Source organism: Elephas maximus, chromosome 2 (assembly GCF_024166365.1).
Source record: "Elephas maximus indicus isolate mEleMax1 chromosome 2, mEleMax1 primary haplotype, whole genome shotgun sequence".
NCBI lineage: Eukaryota > Metazoa > Chordata > Mammalia > Proboscidea > Elephantidae > Elephas > Elephas maximus.
In genome coordinates, this window is record NC_064820.1 from 228,732,201 (window position 1) to 228,755,267 (window position 23,067).

The window sequence follows — 23,067 nt, forward strand, 5'->3', positions numbered from 1 at the left end:
TGTGTGTGTGCATATTTTTTTGGGTGGCGATGAAACATCTATTCAAATCTTTTGCCTATTTTTCAGTTGAGTTATTTGTCTTTTTATTACTGAGTTTTAAGAATACTCTGTTTTGAAAACATGTCCCTTATCAGATACATAATTTGCAAATATTTTATCCCATTCTGTGGTTTGTCTTTTTACTTTTTTTGATTGTGTCCATTGCAGGACTGAAGTTTTTAATTTTGATGAGGTCCAACTTATCAAACTCTTTTATATTGTACTTTTGGTGCTGGATCCAAGAAATCATTGCCTAGCTCAAGATCACAAAAATTTACTCATCCTTTTTTTCTAAGAGTTTTATGGTTTTGGTTCTTACGCTTAGGTCTATGACCCACTTTGAGTAAATTTCTGTTAATGGTGTGACATAAGGACCTAACATCATTCTTTTGTCTGTGAATATTTAGTTGATCTTACACCATTTGCTGAAAAGCCTGTTATTTCCCCCATTGAATTATCTTGGCCTCCTTGTTGAAAATCAATTGACCATAAATGTTAGGGCTTATTTTTGGATTCTTAATTCTCTTCCATTGATGTATATGTCTATCCGTATGCCAGTACTACCCTGTCTTGATTACTCTAGCTTTGTAATGTAAGTTTTGAAGTCAGGAAGTGTGAGTCCTCCTACTTCGTTCTTTTTTTTCGAGATTGTTTTGGCTATTCTGGGTCCCTTGCAATTCCATATGAATTTTAAGATCAGCTTGTCATTTTCTGCAAAAAAGCCAGCTGGGAATTCAGTAGGGACTGCGATGAATCTGTATCACTCAGCAAATTCCATCGTGGGGCGATCACGTATCAAATTTCAACAGGGAAGTGATCACAACATTATACAACTGCCAAAACACTGAGAATCGTGGCCCAGCCAAGTTGACACACAATCTTAACCATCACAGTGTCATAGTCTTTTTGCTGGTGGAGGGTCTTGCCTCAGTGCTGATGGCTGCTGACTGATCAGGGTGGTGATTGCTGAAGGTTGGTGTGGCTGTGGCAATTTCTTAAAATAAGACAACAGTGAAGTTTGCCACATCGATTGAGCCTTCCTTTCACGAAAGATGTCTCTGTAGCATGTGGCGCTGTTTGATGGCATTCTACCCACAGTAGATCTTCTTTTGAAATTGAAGTCAATCCTCTTCAAACCCAGCTGCTGCTTTATCAACTCAGTTCATGTAATATTCTAAGTCCTTTGTTGTCATTTCAACAATGTTCACAGCATCTTTACCAGGAGTAGATTCTATCTCAAGAAATCACTTTCTTTGTTCATCCATGAGAAGCAACTCCTCATCCGTTAAAGCTTTATCATGAGGCTGTAGCAGTTCAGACATATTTTCAGGCTCCACCTCTAACGCTAGTTCTCTCGCTGTTTCTGCCACATCTGCAGTTACTTCCTCCACTGAAGCCTTGAACCCCTCAAAGTCCTCCATGAGGGCTGGAATCAACTTCTTCCAAACTCCTGTTTATGTTGTTATTTTGACCTCCTCCCATGAATCATGAATGGTCTTATTGGCATCTAGAATTGTGAATCCTTTCCAGAAGGTTTTCAATTTACTTTGCCCAGATCCATCAGAGGAATCAATATCCATGGAAACTATAGCCTTATAAAATGTATTTATTAAATAATAAGACTTGAAAGTTGAAATTACTCCTTGATCCACAGGCTGCAGAATGGATGTTGTGTTAGCAGGCATGAAAACAACTTTAACCTCCTTGTACATCTCCGTGAGAGTTCTTGGGTGACCAGGTGCATTGTCAACGAGCAGTAATATTTTGAAATGAATCTTTTTTTTTTTTTTTTTCTGAGCAGTAGGTCACAACAGTGGGCTTAAAATATTCGGTAAACCATGTTGTAAACAGATGTGCTGTCATCCAGGCTTTGTTCCATTTATAGAGCACAGGCACAGTAGATTTAGCATAATTTTTAAGGGCCCTAGGATTTTCACAACTATAAATGGGCATTGGCTTCAACTTAAAGTCACCAGCTGCATTAGCCCCTAACAAGAGAGTCAGCCTGTCCTTTGAAGCTTTGAAGCAGGCATTGACTTCTCCTGTCTAGCTATGAAAGTCCTAGATGGCATCTTCTTTCAATATAAGGCTGTTTTGCCCACATTTGAAAATCTGTTGTTTAGCATAGCCGCCTTCATCAATTATTGTAGCCAGATCTTCTGGACAACGTGCCGCAGCTTCTACAACAGCCCTTGCTGGTTCACCTTGCACTTCTATGTTACGGAGACGCTTCTTTTCTTAAACCTCATGAACCAACCTCTGGTAGCTTCAGACTTTTCTTCTGCAGCTTCCTCACCTCTCTCAGCCTTCATAGAACTGAAGAGAGGTAGGGCCTTGCTCTAGATTAGGCTTTGGCTTAAGGGAATGTTGTGGCTGGTTTGATCTACCCAGACCACTAAAACTTTTTCCATATTGGCAATAAGGCTGTTTCGCTTTCTTATCATGCATGTGTTCACTGGAGTAGCACTTTTAATTTCCTTCAAGAACTTTTCCTTTGGAATTCACAACCTAACTGTTTGGTGCAAGAGGCCTAGCTTTCGGCCTATCTCTGCTTTCGACATGCCTTCCTCACTAAGCTTAATCATTTCTAGCTTTTGATTTAAAGTGAGAAACATGCGACTCTTCCTTTCATTTGAACACTGAGAGGCCATTGTCGGGTTATTAGTTGGCCTAATTTCCAGATTGTCATGTCTCAGGGAATAGGGAGGCCTGAGGAGAGGGAGAGAGAGATGGGGGAACAGCTGGCTGGTGGAGCAGTCAGAACACACTGGGCGTGGGCGTGGTTCATGATGCCCCCAAACAATCCCAATAGTAACATCAAGGATCACTGATCACGGATCACCGTAACAAATGTAATAATAATGAAAAAGTTCAAAATATTGTGGGAATCACCAAAATGTGACACAGACATGAAGTGAGCACATGCTGTTGGAAAAATGGCGCCGATGGACTTGCTCAACATAGGGTTGCCACAAACCTTCCATTTGTAAAAAGCACAATACCTGCGAAGAGCAAGAAAGTGAAGCACAATAAAACCAGGTATGCCTATACTCAGTATGTTTCCTTAGAGAATATAAGCTGATTATTATTTTCTATCATATACCCTTTTCTTTTTACAAAAATGAGACTATATTTTTGCAATCACCAAACGCACTTATCAATACACTACTTCTGCAGTGTTTTTCCTTTTTTCACGTGCCCCTTCTCTTTGCTGTTGTTGTTGATTTTTTTTCCTCCTAAAATCTTTCTCTCTGAACTGAACTCCCCAGTGTTGGAACCTATGTCTTACTGATGGTCACAGCCCCAGCCTCAGCCTGGTGGTGCTCTGGCTGGGGTCTTAGGAGGTACCCTGGTGGAGGGATGGGTGGGTCTTGGGCAGGGAATGTGCCAGCCCAGAGGACCATCTGACTCCTGAGATTTCCCTGGGAGCCATGTTCTTGTCTGCAGAAGATGCTTGGGTGTAGAGGGATGCCTCTTTTTAGACTTTCTCTGAGCCCTAAACAAACAGCTGAGGTCACCCAGGTGTTCAGGTGTCCAGGCCTATGGACAGCCTCAGCGGGGGACTGGATGGCCTTAGGGACTCCGTTCAGCTAGGACACACTGAGTCCAGAGACATTGACAAGGGGTCACATGTGACTCTGTGTTGTTTCATTTATCTACCTCGCTACTAATGCCAGGAGTGAACTTCAACCCCGAACAGTGCAGCCCCAACGGCACAGATCCCTACAAGCCCAAGTGCCCGGAGAGTGATGTGACCCTGCACAAGCCTGCCTTCCCTGAGTGGCTGACGGTCATCCTGCTCTGCCTGTATCTGCTCTTCACCAACATCCTTCTGCTCAACGTTCTCATCGCCATGTTCAAGTGAGTCCCCATGCTCCACACAGGGTGGGCTGGTGCATGTGAGCGGGGTGGGACAGACTCTCCTGGTGGCTGCATTTCCACAGTCTCCTTGCATGCTGCAGAGAGGGACGCCACCCTGACATACGGGCCAGAATGTGCAGGGCCACTGAACCAGCATTCCTGGTCTGTCACTGGGCACTCTTACTGAAGGGGCATGTCCTGTTTACCCTCCTGTGTATGCAGCTGTGGGGGCAATGTTGAAATCTTGTCCTTCCTGCTCCTTCCTGGGAGCCACTGGGCTGTGGGAGGGGGTTTGTGTGTCATGATTACCAGACACCCGGACTGTGGAGTGATGAGCACCTCACAGGGAGAAGGTGCTCTTCTGCTTGCCCTGGAAAGGCAGGACTACCTAACCGGGGCTTGGGACACCACTGCTGCACAGAGCAGCTTGGATTGGACTCGGGGTCTCGGGAAATACATCTAACTTCTCTTAGCCTTTGCTCCGTTCTCTGTGAAATGGAGAAAATACTATTTCGAAGGTTGTTGTGAAGACTAGAAGCCTTGGTGGCACAATGGTTAAGCACTCAGCGGCTAGCCAAAAGGTCAGCGGTTTGAACCCACCAGCTGCTCTGCAGGAGAAAGATGTGAGAGTCTGCTTCTGTCAAGATTTACAGCCTCAGAGCCCTTATGGGGCAGCTCTACTCTGTCCTGTGGGGTCACTCTGAGTCGGAGTCCAGTTGACAGCGGTGGATTGGGTTGGGTTTTGTGAAGACTAGATAAGATGTCACATGGGAGAGATTCGTAGTGCAGTCCCCGCATTTTGCAGATGCAGCAGATGGGGCTGAACGTGGCCAAGTGACCTGGCCACTTTAGTTCATTCTAGATGTCGAGGAAAACCAGGCCAGCATTTATTAAAAAAACTTCTCTTTCTCTGCAGGTGAGACCTGGCTGCATTCTAGATGTAAAAAGCTCAGTACCTACAGTGGCCTGGGACCCCACGGTCAGAGGGCCTGGCTGCCCTTTTCTGATGGATTTAGAGGCATATAGGACTAGGTACCTATTTACAGAGCTACTGCTGTGTAACAAACTCTCCCCAGCCTTGGCGACATAGAGCAGCAACCACGCCTTATTTCTCAGAGGTCTGGGGGTCAGCTGGATGTTCTGCTGATCTGGCCTGGGCTTGGCTGATGTTGCCTGGGCTCCCACTTGCATCTGCAGGCGTGGTGGGTGGGCCAGGGGCTGCCTGGTCTAAGATGGCCCCAGCTGGGACAACTCACGTCTCCTCCATGTGGCCTCATCCTCCAGCAGGCTAGCCTGGGCTTGTTCTCCCAGGGACAGCAGCTTTCTAAGAGGGCCCGGAAGTGGAGGCGTGCAACTGCATTTTCAGCTCTCTACTTGTGCCAAGTTGGCTAGCATCCTGTCTGCCAAAATGCAGTAGCTGGCCACGCCAAGTCAGTGTGGGAGAACACCACCACAGGATACCAGTTACCGCTGAGTTGGTTCCGACTCACGGGACCCCATGTGTGTCAAAGTAGAACTGTGCTTCACAGGGGTTTCAAGGACTGCTTTTTTGGAAGTAGATTGCCAGGCGTTTCTTCCAAGGTGACTCTGGGTAGACTCAAACCCCCAACTTTTTGGTTAATAGCTGAGTGCTTATCCATTTGTGTCACCCAGGGACTCCTCCCAAGAGATTCGGGGGGGTGTCGACAGTGGGCCCAATTTTGCAAGCAGTTGGCCACACCTGGTTTTCTCTCTCGCTTACTCTTTCTTCCTGGTAACTGATTTTGTCGTGAGCGTTGAAAAGGCCGTGTAGTACAGCCTTTGAGAGCTTGGGTTTTGGGGCCAGGGTGCCGGGGTTTCTCTGCTCTGCTCTTACCAGTTGTGTGCCCTTAGGCAAGTCACTTAACCTCCCTGTGCCTCAGTTTCTTCATTTTAGTAATAGGGCTAACAATAGTGCCTATCCACAGGGGTGAAGTGATTTGATGACTAAATGAACGTAATCCGTGAGAAGCCATGCCTAGTGCATATTAGGGTTGCTGGGATCTGTCTCTGGCTGCATGGAGACCCTAGTAAGGATACAGCATTGTTTACTCACAGGCTCACTGCTCTGCCTGGGAGACCTTGCTCAGGGCTGCCCTTCCCCACTGTCCCAAATACTTTTGTCACCCTCATTACCCTGAGGATTCTGCCCATATTCCTGCCCCCATGTACCTTCTCCACTTGACCTTGGACCCCTTGGGACCTGCTCCTGCTGCCCCCGCAGCCCACCTCTGAGACTGTTCTGTTCTGAGCCACGGCTTCCCCAGGCTGGTTTCTCAGTAGTTCTGGCTCCTGTGCAGATACATGGCTCCCCGTCTGGTTTGCCCAAACGGTTAGCGGTTTCTTCATGGACATGAGTTTATGTGCTTCGTTGTCACTGACAGGGTTTTTACAGGTGTGCCCCATCCACCTCCTGATCTATTTGCTAAGCTGTTTGTAAGTGGCATCGAGGGGTCAAATGTGACTTGTTCCTTAATAGGTATCTGGGGTCAGCAGGATAATGACCTCCAAAGATGTCTACATCCTAAGCCCCGAAACCTGAGAATGTGGCGCCCTATATGGGACCAGGAATGTTGCAGATGGGATTAAGTTAGGGACCTTGAGGTGGGGGATTATCCAGGTAGGGCCAATGTCACCACAAGGCAAAGAGGGAAGAAGCAGAAGGGTCAGAGTCAGAGAGGGAGAAATAACCACAGAATCAAAGGTTGGAGTGTTCCCACATTTTGGTTTGGCCCAGTGAGACCCGTTTGAGACTTCTGCCTCCCAGAACTATAAGGTAATCAAGTGTTGTTTTAAGTCACAGAGTCCCCGGTTGGTGAACAGTGAACAATCTTGGCTGCTAACCAAAAGAGTGAAGGTTCAAGTCCACCCAAAGGGGCCTTGGAAGAAAGGCTTGGCTGTCTAAAATCAGCTATTGAAAACCCTAGGAAGCGCAGTTTTACTCTGACACACATAGGGTCACCATGAGTTGGAGCCAACTCCACGACAACTGGGTTTCTGAACACTGAGAGGCCCTGAATGTGTGCTGGAAGAACTGGGCTAGCGAGACCAAAACGGGGCCGACGGGGCGGGACTCTCCCTGGGTCAAGCGGAGCAACAGGGTCTGTGTTTCTGCCCTGCCGGGCCAACCTCCCCTCAGGAGGCCTTCCCTCCACCTGGACTTGGCTCTGCCGAGGTTCACCAGCAAGAGGAAGATGTGCCATGTGGATCATGAGTCTGCGTGAAGCCTGCGAAGATGCTACCAGTTCTGTCTGTCCTCAAACCAGATTCAGCCGATAAACTCATTTTAGACTTAAATGCCAGGAGAATGTCTCCCTCCCCATAAGCAACCATTTTATTTTATTCCCTAGCAAGGTTGACAAAATCTAAAATCTATTTGCTCTTTTTGTTTTCTCACTGTGGCTCCCAAGAAGCTCACAAATGTTAAGCTTTCTGGCTGAATGGTCTTTTTCTGCCTTGATAATTGCTGTCCCAGGTAGTGTTTTTCTTTCATTAAATTATTGTACAGCGCCACAGACACCGGGGCAGTGAAGTGGGGCGTGGGTTATAAGGAAGAGCGTTCATGGGTCTCCTTGCTCTTGGGTAACCACTGCCCCCTCTGCCCCCGCCAGCTACACATTTCAGCAGGTCCAGGAGCACACAGACCAGATCTGGAAGTTTCAGCGCCATGACCTGATCGTGGAGTACCACGGCCGGCCCCCGGCCCCACCACCCTTCATTCTCCTCAACCACGTGCAGCTCCTGGTCAATAGGGTCATCCTCAAGATCCCACCCAAGAGGCACACGCAGCTCAGTAAGCCGGTTCTCCTGCTGCACCCACAGTGCTCTCCCTGGTCACTTTTGAGTGAAGATATGTTTGGGGTGGGCATGGTGGCGCCCATAGGATCTTGGATGCTCCAAAGCAGTGCACACCACATGGGCCCTCCCTCCACTCCTGTCTCCCACCACCCTTTAGCAGGCGCCAGTCTGTGCTCAGTAGCCCTCTGGAGTGGGCAGTGGGCAAACTTTTCCTGCCGCCCAGAAACCAGCCCGGTGCCCAATGCACCCCTTGCCACCCACTCAGATCCCATGGGTCAGCCCTCACCTGTCCCTCCCCCTCCCTAAGGTCCTTCAGGTCAGAGCCTCACCTGCCCTCCTCACATGGAATTTATGTTTCCTCTGTCTGGTCTACCTGACAGAAGACAAGCTGGAGAAGAAAGAGGAGGCAGCTCTCCTGTCCTGGGAGATCTACCTGAAAGAGAACTACCTGCAGAACCAGCAGTACCAGCTGAAGCAGAGGCCTGAGCAGAGGATCCAAGACATTGGCAATAAGTATGTGTCCCACCTGGGGAGGCCAGGTGGTGGCCTCTGGGTGGGAAACCTCAGCCTCAGGGCCTGGGCCCAGCACTCCATCTGTGGCCATCTGGGGTCCTAAGGACGACTGGGCACTGATTGTGGCTAGGACAGGGGCTTGAAAGGCCACCTGTGTCCCCACCTGGGGGCTCACACCTGGCTAGGGGGTGGGGCTGACCCTCCTGACTTCCTGTTAGAGGCCAGGAGGGGAGGGAGGCTGGAAGGAGAGTCTCAGCTGGCCTGGAGGAGGGGCAGGTACCTCTGGGAGGCCTGGGAGGGTATGCCCTTCCGGAGTTCAGAATTATTTTGAGGACAGTTTCTCTGCTCTCTGAGCTTCCCGGTAGCATGGCCTTGCTGTAACTCTGCTGGGCCTTGCAGGGTGGGGTCAGTCAGCACCATCCTCCCCATTCTCTGTTCCTTCTACTCTGCTTTTGTCCAGAATGCCAGGGTAAGGTTGGGGAAAAGATCTTTCTGCTTCCTTCTCTCCGCCCCCAACCTGTTGACCCTAGTAGGACCAGCAAGGCCTTAACTTCCTATCAGAATACAATAGACGAAACCTGGCTGTCCACGTGCTTCTTATGGTGGGCCAGGCCCTGCCTCTCACCCTGGGCCCAGGCTCCTCATCAAATGTGGGAGCAGGAGGAAGGAGATGTCCAGCCATCTTGCTATGGGCAGTGCCTGGTCCCTGGTGTGGACTGTTCCATGAGAGAGATGAGTGTCTCAGAGCCATGGCAGGGGAATGAGTGCTCTGGATCAGGCCAGCTGTTCCTCTTCTTGGAGATATCCCCATGTGTGCCTCTGCCTTTCCACACTTCCCTCGCTCATCTGTAAAACGGAGGCAGTGGTAGTGTCCATCACATAGAGCTGTTTTGAGGATGGGGTGGGATTGGCATGGTAAGCATTGAGTACGGTGCTGGAGATGTCAGCACTCTGTGGTGAGTGTGAGAGATTTGGGAGCTGACCAAGGAAAGAGATATGACTGTGAGGTGGCAAAGTATGTATTGAGGCTGGCGCTTTGACAGGTGCTGCACAGCAGAGACACTTCGAAGGCAATTGTGGGGGGATGCCAGGAAGGCAAGAGGGCAAGAGAACTTCCAGGGAAGAAGGGGGAATCAGAGCCAGGACTTACATGTATAGGTGATGTCCCACAGCAGCAAGGTGGAGTCTCTGGGTCAGAGAGCTCTCAAGGGCAGTAGTAGCTTGGGGTCTTTATAACTACGGGGTTTATCTTATCTAAGGTTAGCAGATGTTGAGTGCAGTTTCATGGGATATGTGAGGCTCCAAAAGGTTAAAATTCTGCATATTTGGCCTACTTTTAAAAAAGCTGGATGTGCGAAAATTTGAATTTGGCACTAGTGGGCTTTTTTGCTAACAGGTCTATGATGGTTAAGATTCGGTGTCAACTTGGCTGGACCTTGATTTTGAGTGTTTTGACAGTCGTGTAATGTTGTGATCACTTCCCTGTTGAGATTTGATGTGAAATCACTCTCATGATGGGATCTACTGTGAGTAGCCAATCAACTGAAGGGAAGTTTCCTTCCGTGTGTGGCCTGCATCGAGTGTGGGCAGACGCTCAGGCAGGGCTTGGGGGCTCTTGCTCATTCTGGATCCTGCAGCTGGCTCTCGTTCATCTGACCTCCTGTTCCTGGGATTTGAGCTAGCAGCTTACTTGTGGTTTTGCCTGCCGATCTTGAGATTCGTTGATCTTCACAGCCTGTGAGCAACAGCCCTGCTCTCCAGGCTGCTGATCTTGGGTTCACTGGCCTCTGCAGCTGTGTGAATCAGGAGAAGCCTCTCTCCTGACCCACGGACTTGGGACATCACAGCCCCTACAACTGCATGAGCTGTTTCCTTGACACGAATCTCTCTTTCTATATATATTTATACGCTTCACTGGTTTTGCTTCTCTAGAGAACTCAGCCTAGAACAGGGTCCCAGCTTGCTACGAAGAGGCTATGTTTTGCTTATTTATATAGCACACTTCATGAGCATTAGTTGCTATAGGTTGTCGTTTTTATTGTTGCTGCTGCATACTGGTGATGACAGTGATGACGATGATGGTGTCAGTGGTGAAGAGCTAGCTGATGGCCAAAGCCCCTTCTAGCTCTGATGCTGTGTGATCCAGCAGGGGTGCACACTTTGCTTCAGTCAGGGGACACTGACATCCAGTTGAGCCCTTGGTTCTCCCTCAGCTGGGACAGTCTTCTCCCAGGAAAACATGGGATCTGCCAGCTCTTTGTTCAGGGGTCACCTCATTGTTGGGATCTTCCCTGTCTCCCAGCCACTCTGTCCCCATACTCTTCCTTTTTAAAATTGTTAGCACTTCCATGGGGCAGTTTTACTCTGTCCTATAGGGTCACTATGAGTCAGAATCAACTTGACGGCAGTGGTTTTTTTTTAGTGGTTTCCAAGGTCTAGTGTTGGTTGATTAGTTGACTGGTTGGTTGAGGATCCACCTGCCCACTGTAGGTGTGAGCTCCTTGAGAACAGGGGCAGAATCCAACATGTTCCCCGCAACGTCCTCAGACCTAGAGCTGGCCCTGGTGCCCCGTAGCACTCTGTCAATGCTATGGGCCTCTGGAGCTGCAGCTGGCCCCAGCTGCAGAATTGCAGGTCTCCAAAGCCTGCTCAGCCCTGACTTTCTCCTCTGATTATCACATCAGAGAAGAAGTGCCTGAAGTCTGTATAGCACCCTGACCCCTTCTGCCAAAGAATGGCCTCGACTGATGGTGTCATTTAACATCATTTGACTTTGAACAATGGGTGTGCCCAGGTTTAGATGCTACGGAAGTGTTGCTCTGGAATGTCTCAGACAGGTGGTTTCAGGTTTACATACAGGGGGATTTGCATGTCAGGACACTCATCAACAGAACCGCGGGCCTGGCAGGCCACACAGCAAGATGGATGACCACTATAGCAAGAGCTAGAACACCCATGAGTACAGTTTAAGGCTTCCGGTGTGCCAAATACGTTACCTGCAGCTACTCACTTAACTCTTCTACACCCTTGAAAGGTAGGGACTGTAAATTCCATTTTTACCAATGAAGAAATGAGGACCTAGGAGAGTTAGAAAGTTTGTTAGCCCAGTGGCCCCTATAGGCAGTGCTATCTGGATTTGAAGACAGGCCCTGGTGATTTTGAGGTCTCCTGACTTAAGGATACTAGTCTGTGCTCAAAAGAATCATCCCCAAATGTGAACTCAGCTCACTTATTGTTCCACTGGGGCTACGGGCAGTTCAGGAGCCAAAGGCTAGCAGGAGCTACAAGGTTGGTCTGTACCCACATTCTCAGCGTGGGTGTCCAGGGAAGCTGCTGGGCTCCTTTCATTATTTCTGGAGGTTGAAAAAGCAATTTTCTCAAGATGAGTCCATGGAGTATGTCTTAGCTGGAATGGTAACTGGTGTGCTAACATATCCCTTTCATTGCTTAGAAGCTCCAGTGTGTGCATACATATGTTTAGCAAAAATTTATGTGATTTGATAGAATCTTTCAAAAGACAGGGTGATGGAGAAATGGTGAAAGTACACCACGGCCATTACAGAGGCCCAGTGGCCTGGACACCGACTCTCCCTGAACCTGTTGCGAAATCTATGGCCCAGGGTGGGTGCAGCGTGGGGTGTCACCATCACTCTTCCTTGTGGCTGAGCTAATCCAGGCTCCTCACCTCAGGGAAAGCTCTGCCTTTCTCCACTATCCCGATGGACTTGCAGACAGGGGTGGGTTTTGTTGGGCCACTGTCAAGCAGTATCTGCAAATCTAGAAGGTTCCCACATCGTATTGACTGAACTCACAGGCATCTAAATGTGCTTCATCACCTTCTTTCCAACAACCATTGCAGCATCTTTGGAAAGCTGGCTAGGAAAAAGAGGGGGAGCAGGTAAATGGCTTTGCGATATTTAAGCAATATGTAGTCTGGGCTAAGGTAAAGTCTTAGGCCCTTACTTACATTATTGTCTTCCCTTTTCCCCAATAACTGTTTAAAGTGGATCACATCCCTAGTTCAACATTTGTTGGTTGCTAAAATGGTTGTTGGTTTTGTTACAAAAGAATATATTTGGAGATGAGACTGTGAGGAAAGGAAGTACAAGAAACCTTGGGCAAAAGCAGATAAGGGAGTTTTGAAAAAAGTTTTGGTCGTGTAATTCTTTCAAGTATAAATACAATGGGCCAAAATTGAGTGAAATTCTTATATTTAGAAAAATAAAACAAGAAAAAAGCAAACATTACCAAAATGACATCAGCAACATGCTACCTCAAACCAACAAACTGCCCACCTGCACCCAGAAGGAGCTTTATCATTGTGACTTAGTTTCCAAAGCCAGTGGTGTAATAGGCTGAGGGCAAATCCAGGTGAGCTGAGCTCAGGCAGGTGTGCCTTTCACACACCTGCATCTAATAAGCTGTCAGAGTTGGCCTATGCAGATATTCATAAATACACCCCCTATCACTTATTGACATGGTTAGGTTCCAAAGACCAGGTTGTTATGGGAAAATTAGTGTCATGTGAAAATGGAGGATGACCACATCAGATCACATAATGGGGGATGACTACATCCCCCATTACACAACTGCCAGGTTACATCATTACATAATTGCCAAATACATCATTACATAACTGCCAAACCACTGAGAATCATGGGCCAACCAAGTTGACACACAATCTTAACCATCATAGCCAGTGTTACTCTTGCCTTGCACCTTGGCATTTGTTAATGTCAGACATACGTCATTAATGCACACAATAGTTGGATAGTACATTTTTACCATTGTTGTAAATGCGAAATGTTGGATGAGATAGTTGATAATGAGGAGTAGGTGTACAGGTGATTCTTGTTATTTGAGTATTTGCAAATTCATCTATTTGCTAAAATTTATGTGTGACCCCAAATCAATACTTGTGGCACTTTTTGCTATCATTCGTGGCCATGTGTAGAGCAACAGCAAATTTGAGTCAGCCAGCACGCACATTCCCAGCTGAGGTGGAACAAGGCCAAGGCCTGCCTTCTTGTTTCAGCTCTCATACTGCAAACAAGTGTTCTTTTCATGCTGTACGTAGTGCCACATTTTTAGCATCTTTGTACTTTTTGTTGGTGTCCAGGGATGGACCAGTGACTTGGAATTTGCCTCCAATATTTGAGGGTGGTGAGAGACCAAGGAAAGAGGCAAGCAACTCCAGTGTGGCAGTAGAGGAGTTTTATTGGGGAGAATTACATATGAGACCAAGTCCTGGGTGGCTGCAGAACCAAAGCAAATCTCCACACCCCACTGTGGGAAGGCAGAGGTTCTATAGTGGTGGTGGACAGTAGTGGCTCCATGCCAAGGGCTTACATAAGAATGCAAACTGTAGTGAAGTAGTAGACCACATGGATGCACCCATGTTTGGCTACACAAAGCCTGCTTCCCCTTCAGCCCACTCCCCTGAGACCGGCTCTTAAAATCTGGCATGCTTCCCTCTTGTGTCACAGTATGAGAGACCCCATTCCCTCCCTGCTGGTAATTGATATAGAAGTGGGGTTGGCCAGGTGCCAATGCATGAGCAAGAGACAGAGAAAGTTCCTGTGCTCCCAGGACAGGGCTAAGGCTTCTCTAATAAGGAAAAGGCACTGGGAGAGGCAAGCCAACTTCCAGCCTCCTTATCAGAGAATGCTCTGGGCCCAAGGCCTTTACTTATGTGGCCTGAATGCGAGGCATAGAGACAGACCATTCCCCAATAATCCACCCCTGACTCCCATCAGGGTGCCAGGAAAAGAAGCAAAGCAATACCAAGTCCTGGCATGCCCACCACCCATTTTGGATGTTGAGCTGCATGTCCGTGGTTTGGTGCATAACTCTGGCGGATGTTATATCTGTGCATCCTTTGAGGCAGCATTTAATGAGAGTTACTAGTAGGACTGTCCCCAGAAGATTGATCAGGTCTGCTTGGAGGAGAGATCCCAACCAGCCATCCCAGTTGTGGCTTAATACAAGCCAAAAGAATAGACCAAAGGGCTGCATTTGTCCAATCTTATAAAATTTTTTTTTTTTTTTATGTAGGTATAACATGTTCTGGTTCATTTATGTAAAAACAGCATGTTTTTCCCAACATGGCACATTATAGGAACCGTACACATTTCGGTACAAGTAATACAAAAGCTTGCTTTCTCAGCACAATTGAGCAAGGTATTACCATTGCCAGACCAGGCTAGTTCAGACTTGGTGTATTCAGTCAGTGTGCTCTGGACCACCTAGTCATATTCTGCAAATTCTCCACGTCCGGAGTAGCGTCAAACTCAGTCTTAAAAGTACCATTCTCAGAGTCATACCATCCAGTCTCATGCTGTTTATATTTTTGACACACAGCAAGAAATTTCCTTCTAAAGTTGGCACACTCCCCACAGCAAACTTTCATACTTTAAAAATGTTTTCCATGAGTAGTGGAGTTGACTGTCTTCAATTATAACACCATCTCCTCAGCACACCAGGTTATACAATCAGTTGGTCCATGAGGTGTCTTTCTTGCTGACAGATCAGCTGGATCAATGAGGGGAGATGACTTGTCGTCTTGGTTCAAATGTTGAGAGAGCTACAGTTGGTCTGATTGGTAGGTCTAGCAAAAGCCTGTATCAATGAGGTCCATGGATGAGATAATCTGAGAAGAAAAAGAGACGACATTAACAATTCCCTCCCTGCCTTCCCCATCTCGTGGGACTTGAGGTGAGGGTTGCCCAGGTACAGCCACCCAGCCTGTTTGTCCTAGTCTTGAGGCAGTGACCTCTCAGAGAACCCAGAGAACAGTTGTTTACAAAAGAAGCACATTTTATAGAATAGATGCAAATATAACAGTGCTAATAAGAAATCCCCTTGCAGGGAACTGCTGCACTGGGACCCCAGACTGCTTGCCTGAGATGCATACAGTTGAGGCCAGGGTTGTCTTGTCCCCTCCCATCAGCTGTTTAAGCCTGTCCACTGAGATGCTCAATTGCCCACATGGCATGGGGGGTAATATAGGGCGTGAAGGGTTCGTTCAAGATCCAGCAGAAGCCTCTGTATAGGATAAGAGGCCCCAATATGACTAGCTGCTGAGAAAGCCCTGGCTTGTTGGCTTTGGAATCTGTCCCTGGGCAGGCTTTAGCCTTGGCCAGGATCTCATAGACAGATCAGCTTTTCTATGCTGTTCAGCATATTCTGATGACAGTGGCAGTTTATGTCTGAAGGACCTAGTCTAGGATGGCGTATGAATCCCCATGGGCCATCCTCTCTTAAATCCAGGAGGTGGTCAGTTGCACATGTCTTTGCTCAGGAGCAGACGACTCTTCAGCCTCTGCTGTCTGTTGGCAAGAGGAGTCTGCTGGTTGGTGGTTTTCTTCTTTCTGGTGACCATCCACGTAAGTAACTGAAGCTTATCAGGAGTGGAACTGATTTTTATTCAGGTGTCTTGTCCCCGTAGGGGCTCGCTTTATATGTCAGTCTGAGGTTGTCAGTGGCCAGATTGAATGGCCAGGCTAATAGCTATAGTCCACGTCACAGTTCCCAAGTGCCCCACTAAAATGACCCCAACTGCAGCAATTGCCTTCAGGACTTGGAAGCAAAAGTTTACAAAGGTGTACATTAATACATCAACATCATCAATACATATAATATGAGTTTGAAGGAGCCCTGAAGGGACTTATCCATAGTCAGGCTTGGGCAAGGGTCTCAATGATGGTGATCTCAGGCCCAAAAGTTTTCCTCATTTTGGTGCCACATGTTATAGAGATCATAGTCACCTGTGCACTGGTATCTTAAAACCCAAGACATACAATTCTTTTTATTTCCTCATTGAACTTTAATTGTGACATAAAGGCCTTTTGTCCCCTCTGGTGACAGAGGGACCTAGGCTTAACCCTCAGTCTTGGGTATTTCTGAAAGTCAGAAGATCTGGGAGAAGTTGGCAGAACCCTGAGTCATTTGTGGAGCCATGCCTCTACCATAGCAAGTGGCTCACCAACTGTTCAGGCATGAACCAGTAACTTGAAATTAACCTCCAAAATTGGAGGGTGCCAAGAGACTGAAGAAAGAGTTGGGCAACCCCAGTGTGGCAGTGAAAGAGTTTAACTAGGGAGACTTACATAGGAAGCCAAGTCCTGGGTGGTTGCAGGACCAAAGCAGATCTCTGTACTCTGCAGTGGGACAGCAGAACTTTCATAGTGGTGGTAGACAGTAGGGGCTCCATGCCAGGGGCTTAGGTAAGAATGCAAACTGTGGTGAATTAGTGGACCACATGGGGGCGCCTGTGTTCAGCCTCACAAAGCCTGTTTCCCCTTCAGCTGATGACTTCACTGTTTAAAACAGCCCCCAAGTGTGGTGCTGATACGCTGTCTGGTGTTCTTAAATGCAAGAAGGCTGTGGTGTGCCTTACAGAGAAAATATGTGTGTTAGATAAGCCTCGTTTAGGCACGAGTTATGGTGCTGTTGGCAATGAGTTCAATGTTGATAAATCAGCAATATATGTTATATAAAGTGTTTTTTCTCTTTTTATTTGTGCTTTAAGTGAAAGTTTACAAGTCAAGTCAGTCTCTCATACAAAAATTTATATACACATTTTTTTATGTACTCCTAGTAGCTCTTGCCAGATAAGGTGTTTTTAAACAGAAGTATACATAAAACTATGTATTGATTGGTTGATGAAAATGTTGTGACCAGAGACTCACAGGAACCCCACTCCGTACTTTCCCTGGAGAAGTGGCTCAGTATTTGATAGTTCAGTTTGCAGTGACTTTATAGAACATGTCATTAGTTACCATTAAGTCGGTTTCAACTCAAGTACAATAGAACAAACCATTGCCTGGTCTTGTGCCATCTTCACGATCGTTGGTATGTTTTAGTTCATTGTTGCAGCCGCCGTGTACTTTGAATGCCTCCCAGCCTAGGGGCTCCACTTCCAGCACTATATTGGACAGTGCTTTATTGTGATCAATAAGGTTTTCATTAGCTAATTTTCAAAAGTAGATTACCAGGCCTTTCTTCCCAGTCTGTCTTAGTCTGTAAGCTCCACTGAAACCTGTCCACCATGGGTGACCCTGCTGGTATGTGAAATACCAGTGGCATAACATCCAGCATCACAGCAACACATAAGCCACTACAGCGTGACAAACTGACAGACGGGTGGTGGTTATAGAACATAACTACTGTGAATAACAAGAATCAACTGCAGTTACTCATAAAAAGGCCTGTAGGGGCCTGGATAATTCATTTGCTAAGAGATCTTCTCATTTGGGCCATCAGGCCGTGTTCATTCTATAGCTGAAACATATAAATAATTTTCAAATTAAGAAGACTGGCATTAGAGTTGGCATAGAGCCTGGATTTCTGGATCTGACCAGGCCATTTGCAGATTGGCATTGTGTTTTGTAAATGCCTAAGAGCACCCCGGCCTGCCCGTGATGAACTCAGCCGTGTCCTCTTCCAGGGTCGACACCATGGTGGAGCTGCTGGACGTGGATCGAACGAAGAGGTCAGGCTCCTTGGAGCAGAGACTGACCTCCCTGGAGGAGCAGGTGGGTTTGAGCTGGGGCTTCTGCTTATGGGGCATAGGGTGGCGTGGTGGTATCAAAGGCACTCTGGGAACACGACAGAGAGAAGGGGACTGGATGTCTAGGCAACCTTTCCCAATGGGAAGAGGCACTATTTTTGTCCTCCGGAAAATTTCTACCCAAAGTCTCCTTAGCTGAGCTCCAGCATATGGGAAATAGGTGCTCCTAGCTGGGTCTGGAGTAGTTCCTGGGTGGTGCGAATGGTTGATGCACTCAGCTGCTAACGGAAAGGTTTGCAGTTCAAGTCCACCCAGAGACACCTTGGAAGAAAGGCCTGGTAATCTGCTTTCAAAAAAATCAGCCATGGAAAATCCTATGGAGCACAGTTCTGCTCTGACACACATAGGGGCACCGTGAGTCAGAGGTGGGCGACTCAGAGGCAACTGGCTTAACTGGGGCAGCTAAGCCTCCCACCCTCCTGGGAGGTTGGGGGTCTGAGTTGGTGCTGCTGCAGGACTCTGAGCCGGGGCCTTGACCTACTCAGGCAGGGAGAACTAAAAAGCTGAAACACTGGTCTCCCTGCTGCTTTCTCAGGGAGGGCGGGAGGGTGTGCCACAGGGGACAAAGGGAGGTTGCTTTTGAACTTCTGAGTGGATGGATTGGGTGGAGAAGTGATACCAGTAAGGACAGTGCGGACTTACTGGGCACACCCCCAATGATTGGTACACGGGGTCACAGCGGTGGGGCTTAGGTGTGAAGGGAGCTTGTTATTACAAGAAGAGGGGCTGAAGACAATCACCAGTGGGGCAAAGAATGAGGGGTGCAGTTGTGGTGGGTGGTGGCAGCGCTGGCCTGGGGTCCCCTGACCTGTAGGGCTGGGGTGTGCTCCCCGTGTGCTTGGTAAGTCAGGGGAGATGGAATGTGAGCAGACTGGGAAATCTGGAGCTGCAGGGGCTGGGGGGGGAGAGGGGCTGCAGAGGGGCTGGCCAGGCATGGGCTCAGAATGGGGCAGTGAGCAGGGACGGTGGAGCCTGGTCAAGGGCCTCGACTGCTGAGGACTGGCCCCAGCTGGGGCTCAAGCTGGGCATTGGCTGGGGTCCGACAGCAGCTCAGTACAGCTGACTGATGTCTGCGGAGTCCTGGGAAGAACAGACCACTGCCCGTGTGTTACCATGGGGGTGGGGCATGAGTCCACCCCCATCCATTGTCCCGCTTGGTGCTGGTTCTTTACATCTGGGGCATCTCCTGCCTTGCCCCTCCGTCAGTACTCATTGATTGCTCGTTTGTCAGTAGGCCCACAACAAAGCTCCCAATCTTTTGGGCCAGGACAGGCAGCTTATTGCAAGGTGGGGTTCAGAACCGTCTCCTCACAGGCTGGCCAAAGCCCAGGCGCCCCAGCTCTGCCGTGGACCAGTTTCCTCCCTTCCTCCTTCCCTCCCTTCCATCCACGTTTCCTGTGCACCAACTCGGTGCTGTGTCCAGAGCTGGCCTCTAAATGCCCAGGTGAAGACGGCATTGCCCCGCCCTCAGCGGCTACAGGCCAGGGGTGCAGACATCAACTCCCATCGTCACAGTGCAGGGGCAGGGCTGATGCAGTGCTGGGAGGTGGGGGGTGGGGGGAGGTTCCAGGGAAGTGTCGGGCCGGGAGCACAGTCCAAGGGGAGCATGGTCGAAGTGGTTAACTTGCCCCCAGTGTGCAATTACCCCAGTGTGGGGTAATTTGTGCCTCATGAGTGGGTGGGGCCCTCAGGTGGTATGGCGGTCAGCAGCCAACCCCCTTTGGGAGACAGGATGGCTTTCAACGGGGATGCCGGGTTCCCTGGGGAGTGAGGGGCTGCCAGCCTTGCCAGGGGTGGGCAGGAGAGTGGGGGGGTGGGTATGCTGTGGGAGTAGGGCCACAGCCCATGTTCACCAGATCTTTGGGACTTGCCTTTCAGATGGCCCAGACAGCCAGAGCGCTGCACTGGATTGTGAGGGCCCTAAGGGATGGCGGCTTCGGCTTCGGGATGGAAGCCCCGGCTTCAGGTGAGTGAGTGCCTGGGGCACAGTGGGCCTCCCCTACCATGTGCTTTGCATCTTGGAGTCTTTCAGGGGAAGAGGTGATGCGTGGCTACCTCTGCTCCTGGTACCTGTTTCCTGAGCCCAGCAGGGCTGCCCTAGACTTGCCACTTAGGGACCTGGGCCCCACCTTCCAGATGCCCACACCTAGGCTCAGGCCAGCCCACTGTCCCCTTCCGCTCCTGCACCATGCTGTGGAGGACGAGCAGCCCAGGAGAGAGCCAAGACCAGCACTGCCACGGAGCGGCAAGGAGCAAAGTCCCTCTCCCTACATGTGTAGCTGGTCAGGAAACAGACATGAGTGACCTCCCCCCCTTGGTGTCACTGGCCCCAGAGGAGCAAATTCAGCCTCATTACCCAGCTGTGGGCTCCACTAACGACAGGGACTTTTGCTTGTGGCTGCCACACAAGAGGCTGGGAGAATGCTGGCCCTGACCTCAGGGGCTGAGAGACTGCAGGCAAAGCGAAGTCCTCCCAGGGCCACAAGGAGGAGGCCTGCATTGGACACTGCTCAGCTGTCGGGGCCCAGGGAGCTGGAGGAGGCTGAATATATGTGAGGTGACCACAGAGGGCGCCCCTGACCTGCAGGCAAGGCCTTGTATCAGGCTCTGTGGCACTGTTCCCAGCCCCCCAGAAGGCCCCTGAGGAGCAGGACCTAGCACCGGGCAGCAGGCAGAAGGTGGAGGACCAGGATGACCTGTACCATGTGAACGCCCGTCACCTCCTCTACCCCAGCTCCCCAGTCCCACGCTTCCCCGTACCCGATGAGAAGGTACCCTGGGAGGTGAGTGCTGTCCTGGAGGCGGGGCGAGGGCTGTCCCACCTACAGTGGCCATGGGTGGGATTAATGACTATGGCTTGGTCACAGCTTCGTCTGCCGTGTCCTTCCACTGACCACCCAGTGGGTGATGGATGAGGAAACCAAAGCCCACAGAGGTCCAGTAGCTTGGGGCCACATGATAGAAGTGTCAGGGCTGGGGTTTGAGGCCAGGGACCTGTCTCCAGAGCTGGCACTCTGGCCACCACGCCACACCACACACCAGTCCTTCCCTCCTCTCCCCTTCTGCAGCCCAGAGCTGTCCTGAGGCCTGATCTTTGTCCAGCCATCCAGACTCTGCCTATCCTAGATTCCACCATCCACAGTGAACCCTCCCTGATCCCCTGTGTGCCACTTGAGTACAAGGGAGAGGTGGACACCTGCCCCCCGTGCAGCTGTTTGTCTCTGGCCTTTTTGGAACACTCTGGGCTGTTGTCTCTAGGCTTCCTGGGGGCATCCCTATTCTTGTGCCTCAGTTGCTGTGTTCCCAGGACCTGTCCCCCCTCCCCCCCCCCAGTTGGACTCAGTCTTACCTGTACAGCCCAGCTCAGACCGGCAGTCCTGGCTGCCAGCCCCCTCTGGGCATTCCCAGGGGTGGTGTACCTCTGAGGTTCTTCCCCAGTCCTGCTCTTGCTTAGATCTGTTTCTATGGATTTGGGGGGTTGGTCTTGGGATCCAGGCTGAGAAGCCAGCCTCGGCTGTGAGCACTGTGAGGAGAGGATCCACCCTCTGACCATTCTGGGGGCCCAGACTGAGCTTTGGATGGGGGGTAAAAAGCTGAGGGAAGAACCACCCTGTTTTGCTGCAGATGGAGTTTGTGATCTACGACCCTCCCTTCTACACAGCTGAGAGGAAGGACAAGGCAGTTGTGGACCCTGTGGGGAGGTGAGAGTGGGCTGCCTCTTTGACCTGCTCCCACTTCCCTTCCTCAAGATGGGGTGGGATGGGGAGGAGCAGGGCGGGGTCCCCCACAGAACTGCCCACTGCTGGAGTCTCTCTCGGGGGCCAGCGTGGCGATCCCATCCTTCCTGAAGAGGGTCTGCTATGCCCCAGGGCCAGGGTGGTCAACCTTCCCACAGACTCCGGGTCCTGGGATGAGGAGAGGCTGTGTGGACCCACTAAGAGGATGATGGCTGAGCCAGCTGCAGGCCACTCTGGGCTTGTGGTCCAGAGACTCTGCTCTGAGTGCTGGGCCCAGGGGCAGCCATGCAGGCCACCAAGGAGACTCAGAGCAGAGTCCTGTGATTCCTAGCCCGAGCCCCTTCACATGTCCTCAAAGTGCTACTGCTTGTGGTCTGCTGGTCAGGGGCCGGGTCTTCTCTCTCTTTCCAGCTCCCTGGAGCTGCTGTCCAAGATCAATTACAACACTATGGATGGGCTGGTGGACCGCCGGAGCTTCCACGGCCCCTACGCAGTCTGCGACGGCCTTCCCTTGTGAGTGCAGGAGCCCAGTCATTGGTCAATCACGGCTCCCCCTGAGCCCAGCCCTTGGTGGGGCTATGCCTTTGGGGTTTTACTCTTGGGATCAGGTTTCCCATGTCCACTTGAAGCATTTGCTCAGTTTCCCTGCTCTGAGCCATCCTTTACACTCTCCCCACAGACAGTGAGGTGGGGTGGGAGGGCAGCAGCTATCCCAGCTGGGCCTTACTGTGTCCCTCAGGCCTGACTAACCTTCTCAGACTTTGATTCGGAAAGCAGTCACATGGGGATGACTGTGCCCAGTGACTCAATAGTTCTGTGAAAACGACATTAGGTGAAAGCTCCATGGAGTACGAAGGGTGGCCCCAGAGGAGGGATGGTTGTTGCTCCCTTTGAGGCATGGCCATGCTCCCCTCCATCATTTTATCCTTGTGGGCCAGCATTGCATCCCATCTTACAGGGGAGGAGAACCAAGCACGAAGGTGTCAGTGGCTTCTAGTAGTCACTCCCGACGGGCGTTTGTTGAACCCCTATGTGTGCTAGACTCTGGGGGTTCAAGGTGGTGAAGGACCTTTCCCTGCTTGGAGGAGCTCGGGGTGCAGTGGGGGACCTGGCACCAGGGGCTGGTGGGAGGGACTGTCAGAATTCAGAGGAGGGCAAGAGGGCCTGAGGAGCAACCCAGAGCAGCAGTGAGGTGAGGGTGGTGGGAAATGCTGTGGAGCAAGAAGCCAGAGCTGTGTAAGGAGATGATGGAGAATGCGGGGGGGGGGGGGCGGTGAAAAGAAAGCCCAGACCAGGAGTGGCTTTAGCCCCAGACTTTTAGCTCTGGATGATAAGAAGCCATGGGCAAGGTGGTATTTAGGAAGGTGAATCTGGTTGCTGTATGAAGAACCACAAGGAGAGAGTCCAAGAGGAGAGACCTGTGGGTGTCTACTGCATGAGCCTAGGAGGCATAACGAGGTAGTGACAACCTGTTCTAACTGATACCAGTAGGGAATGGGCAGCTGTGAGATCTCTGAGGCAAGGAGGAGG

The 23,067-nt window shown here is 50.0% G+C and overlaps 1 protein-coding gene across 4 annotated transcripts in view; it reads left to right on the forward strand.

Moving 5' to 3' along the window:
• TRPM2 (transient receptor potential cation channel subfamily M member 2) overlaps nucleotides 1-23,067 on the forward strand; it is a 102,949-nt gene that overhangs the window by 59,010 nt on the left and 20,872 nt on the right. For 2 of the 4 annotated variants that reach the window (XM_049875006.1, XM_049875005.1), the window contains 8 exons: nucleotides 3,717-3,900; nucleotides 7,530-7,711; nucleotides 8,097-8,229; nucleotides 17,678-17,765; nucleotides 19,679-19,766; nucleotides 20,426-20,583; nucleotides 21,425-21,501; nucleotides 21,949-22,050. In XM_049875006.1, the coding sequence (XP_049730963.1) occupies nucleotides 3,717-3,900; nucleotides 7,530-7,711; nucleotides 8,097-8,229; nucleotides 17,678-17,765; nucleotides 19,679-19,766; nucleotides 20,426-20,583; nucleotides 21,425-21,501; nucleotides 21,949-22,050 (1,012 nt within the window). Of the gene's footprint in view, nucleotides 1-3,716; nucleotides 3,901-4,157; nucleotides 4,933-7,529; nucleotides 7,712-8,096; nucleotides 8,230-17,677; nucleotides 17,766-19,678; nucleotides 19,767-19,936; nucleotides 20,584-21,424; nucleotides 21,502-21,948; nucleotides 22,051-23,067 lie in introns of those variants that run through there. The other 2 variants (XM_049875008.1, XM_049875007.1) reach the window with 2 other exon arrangements.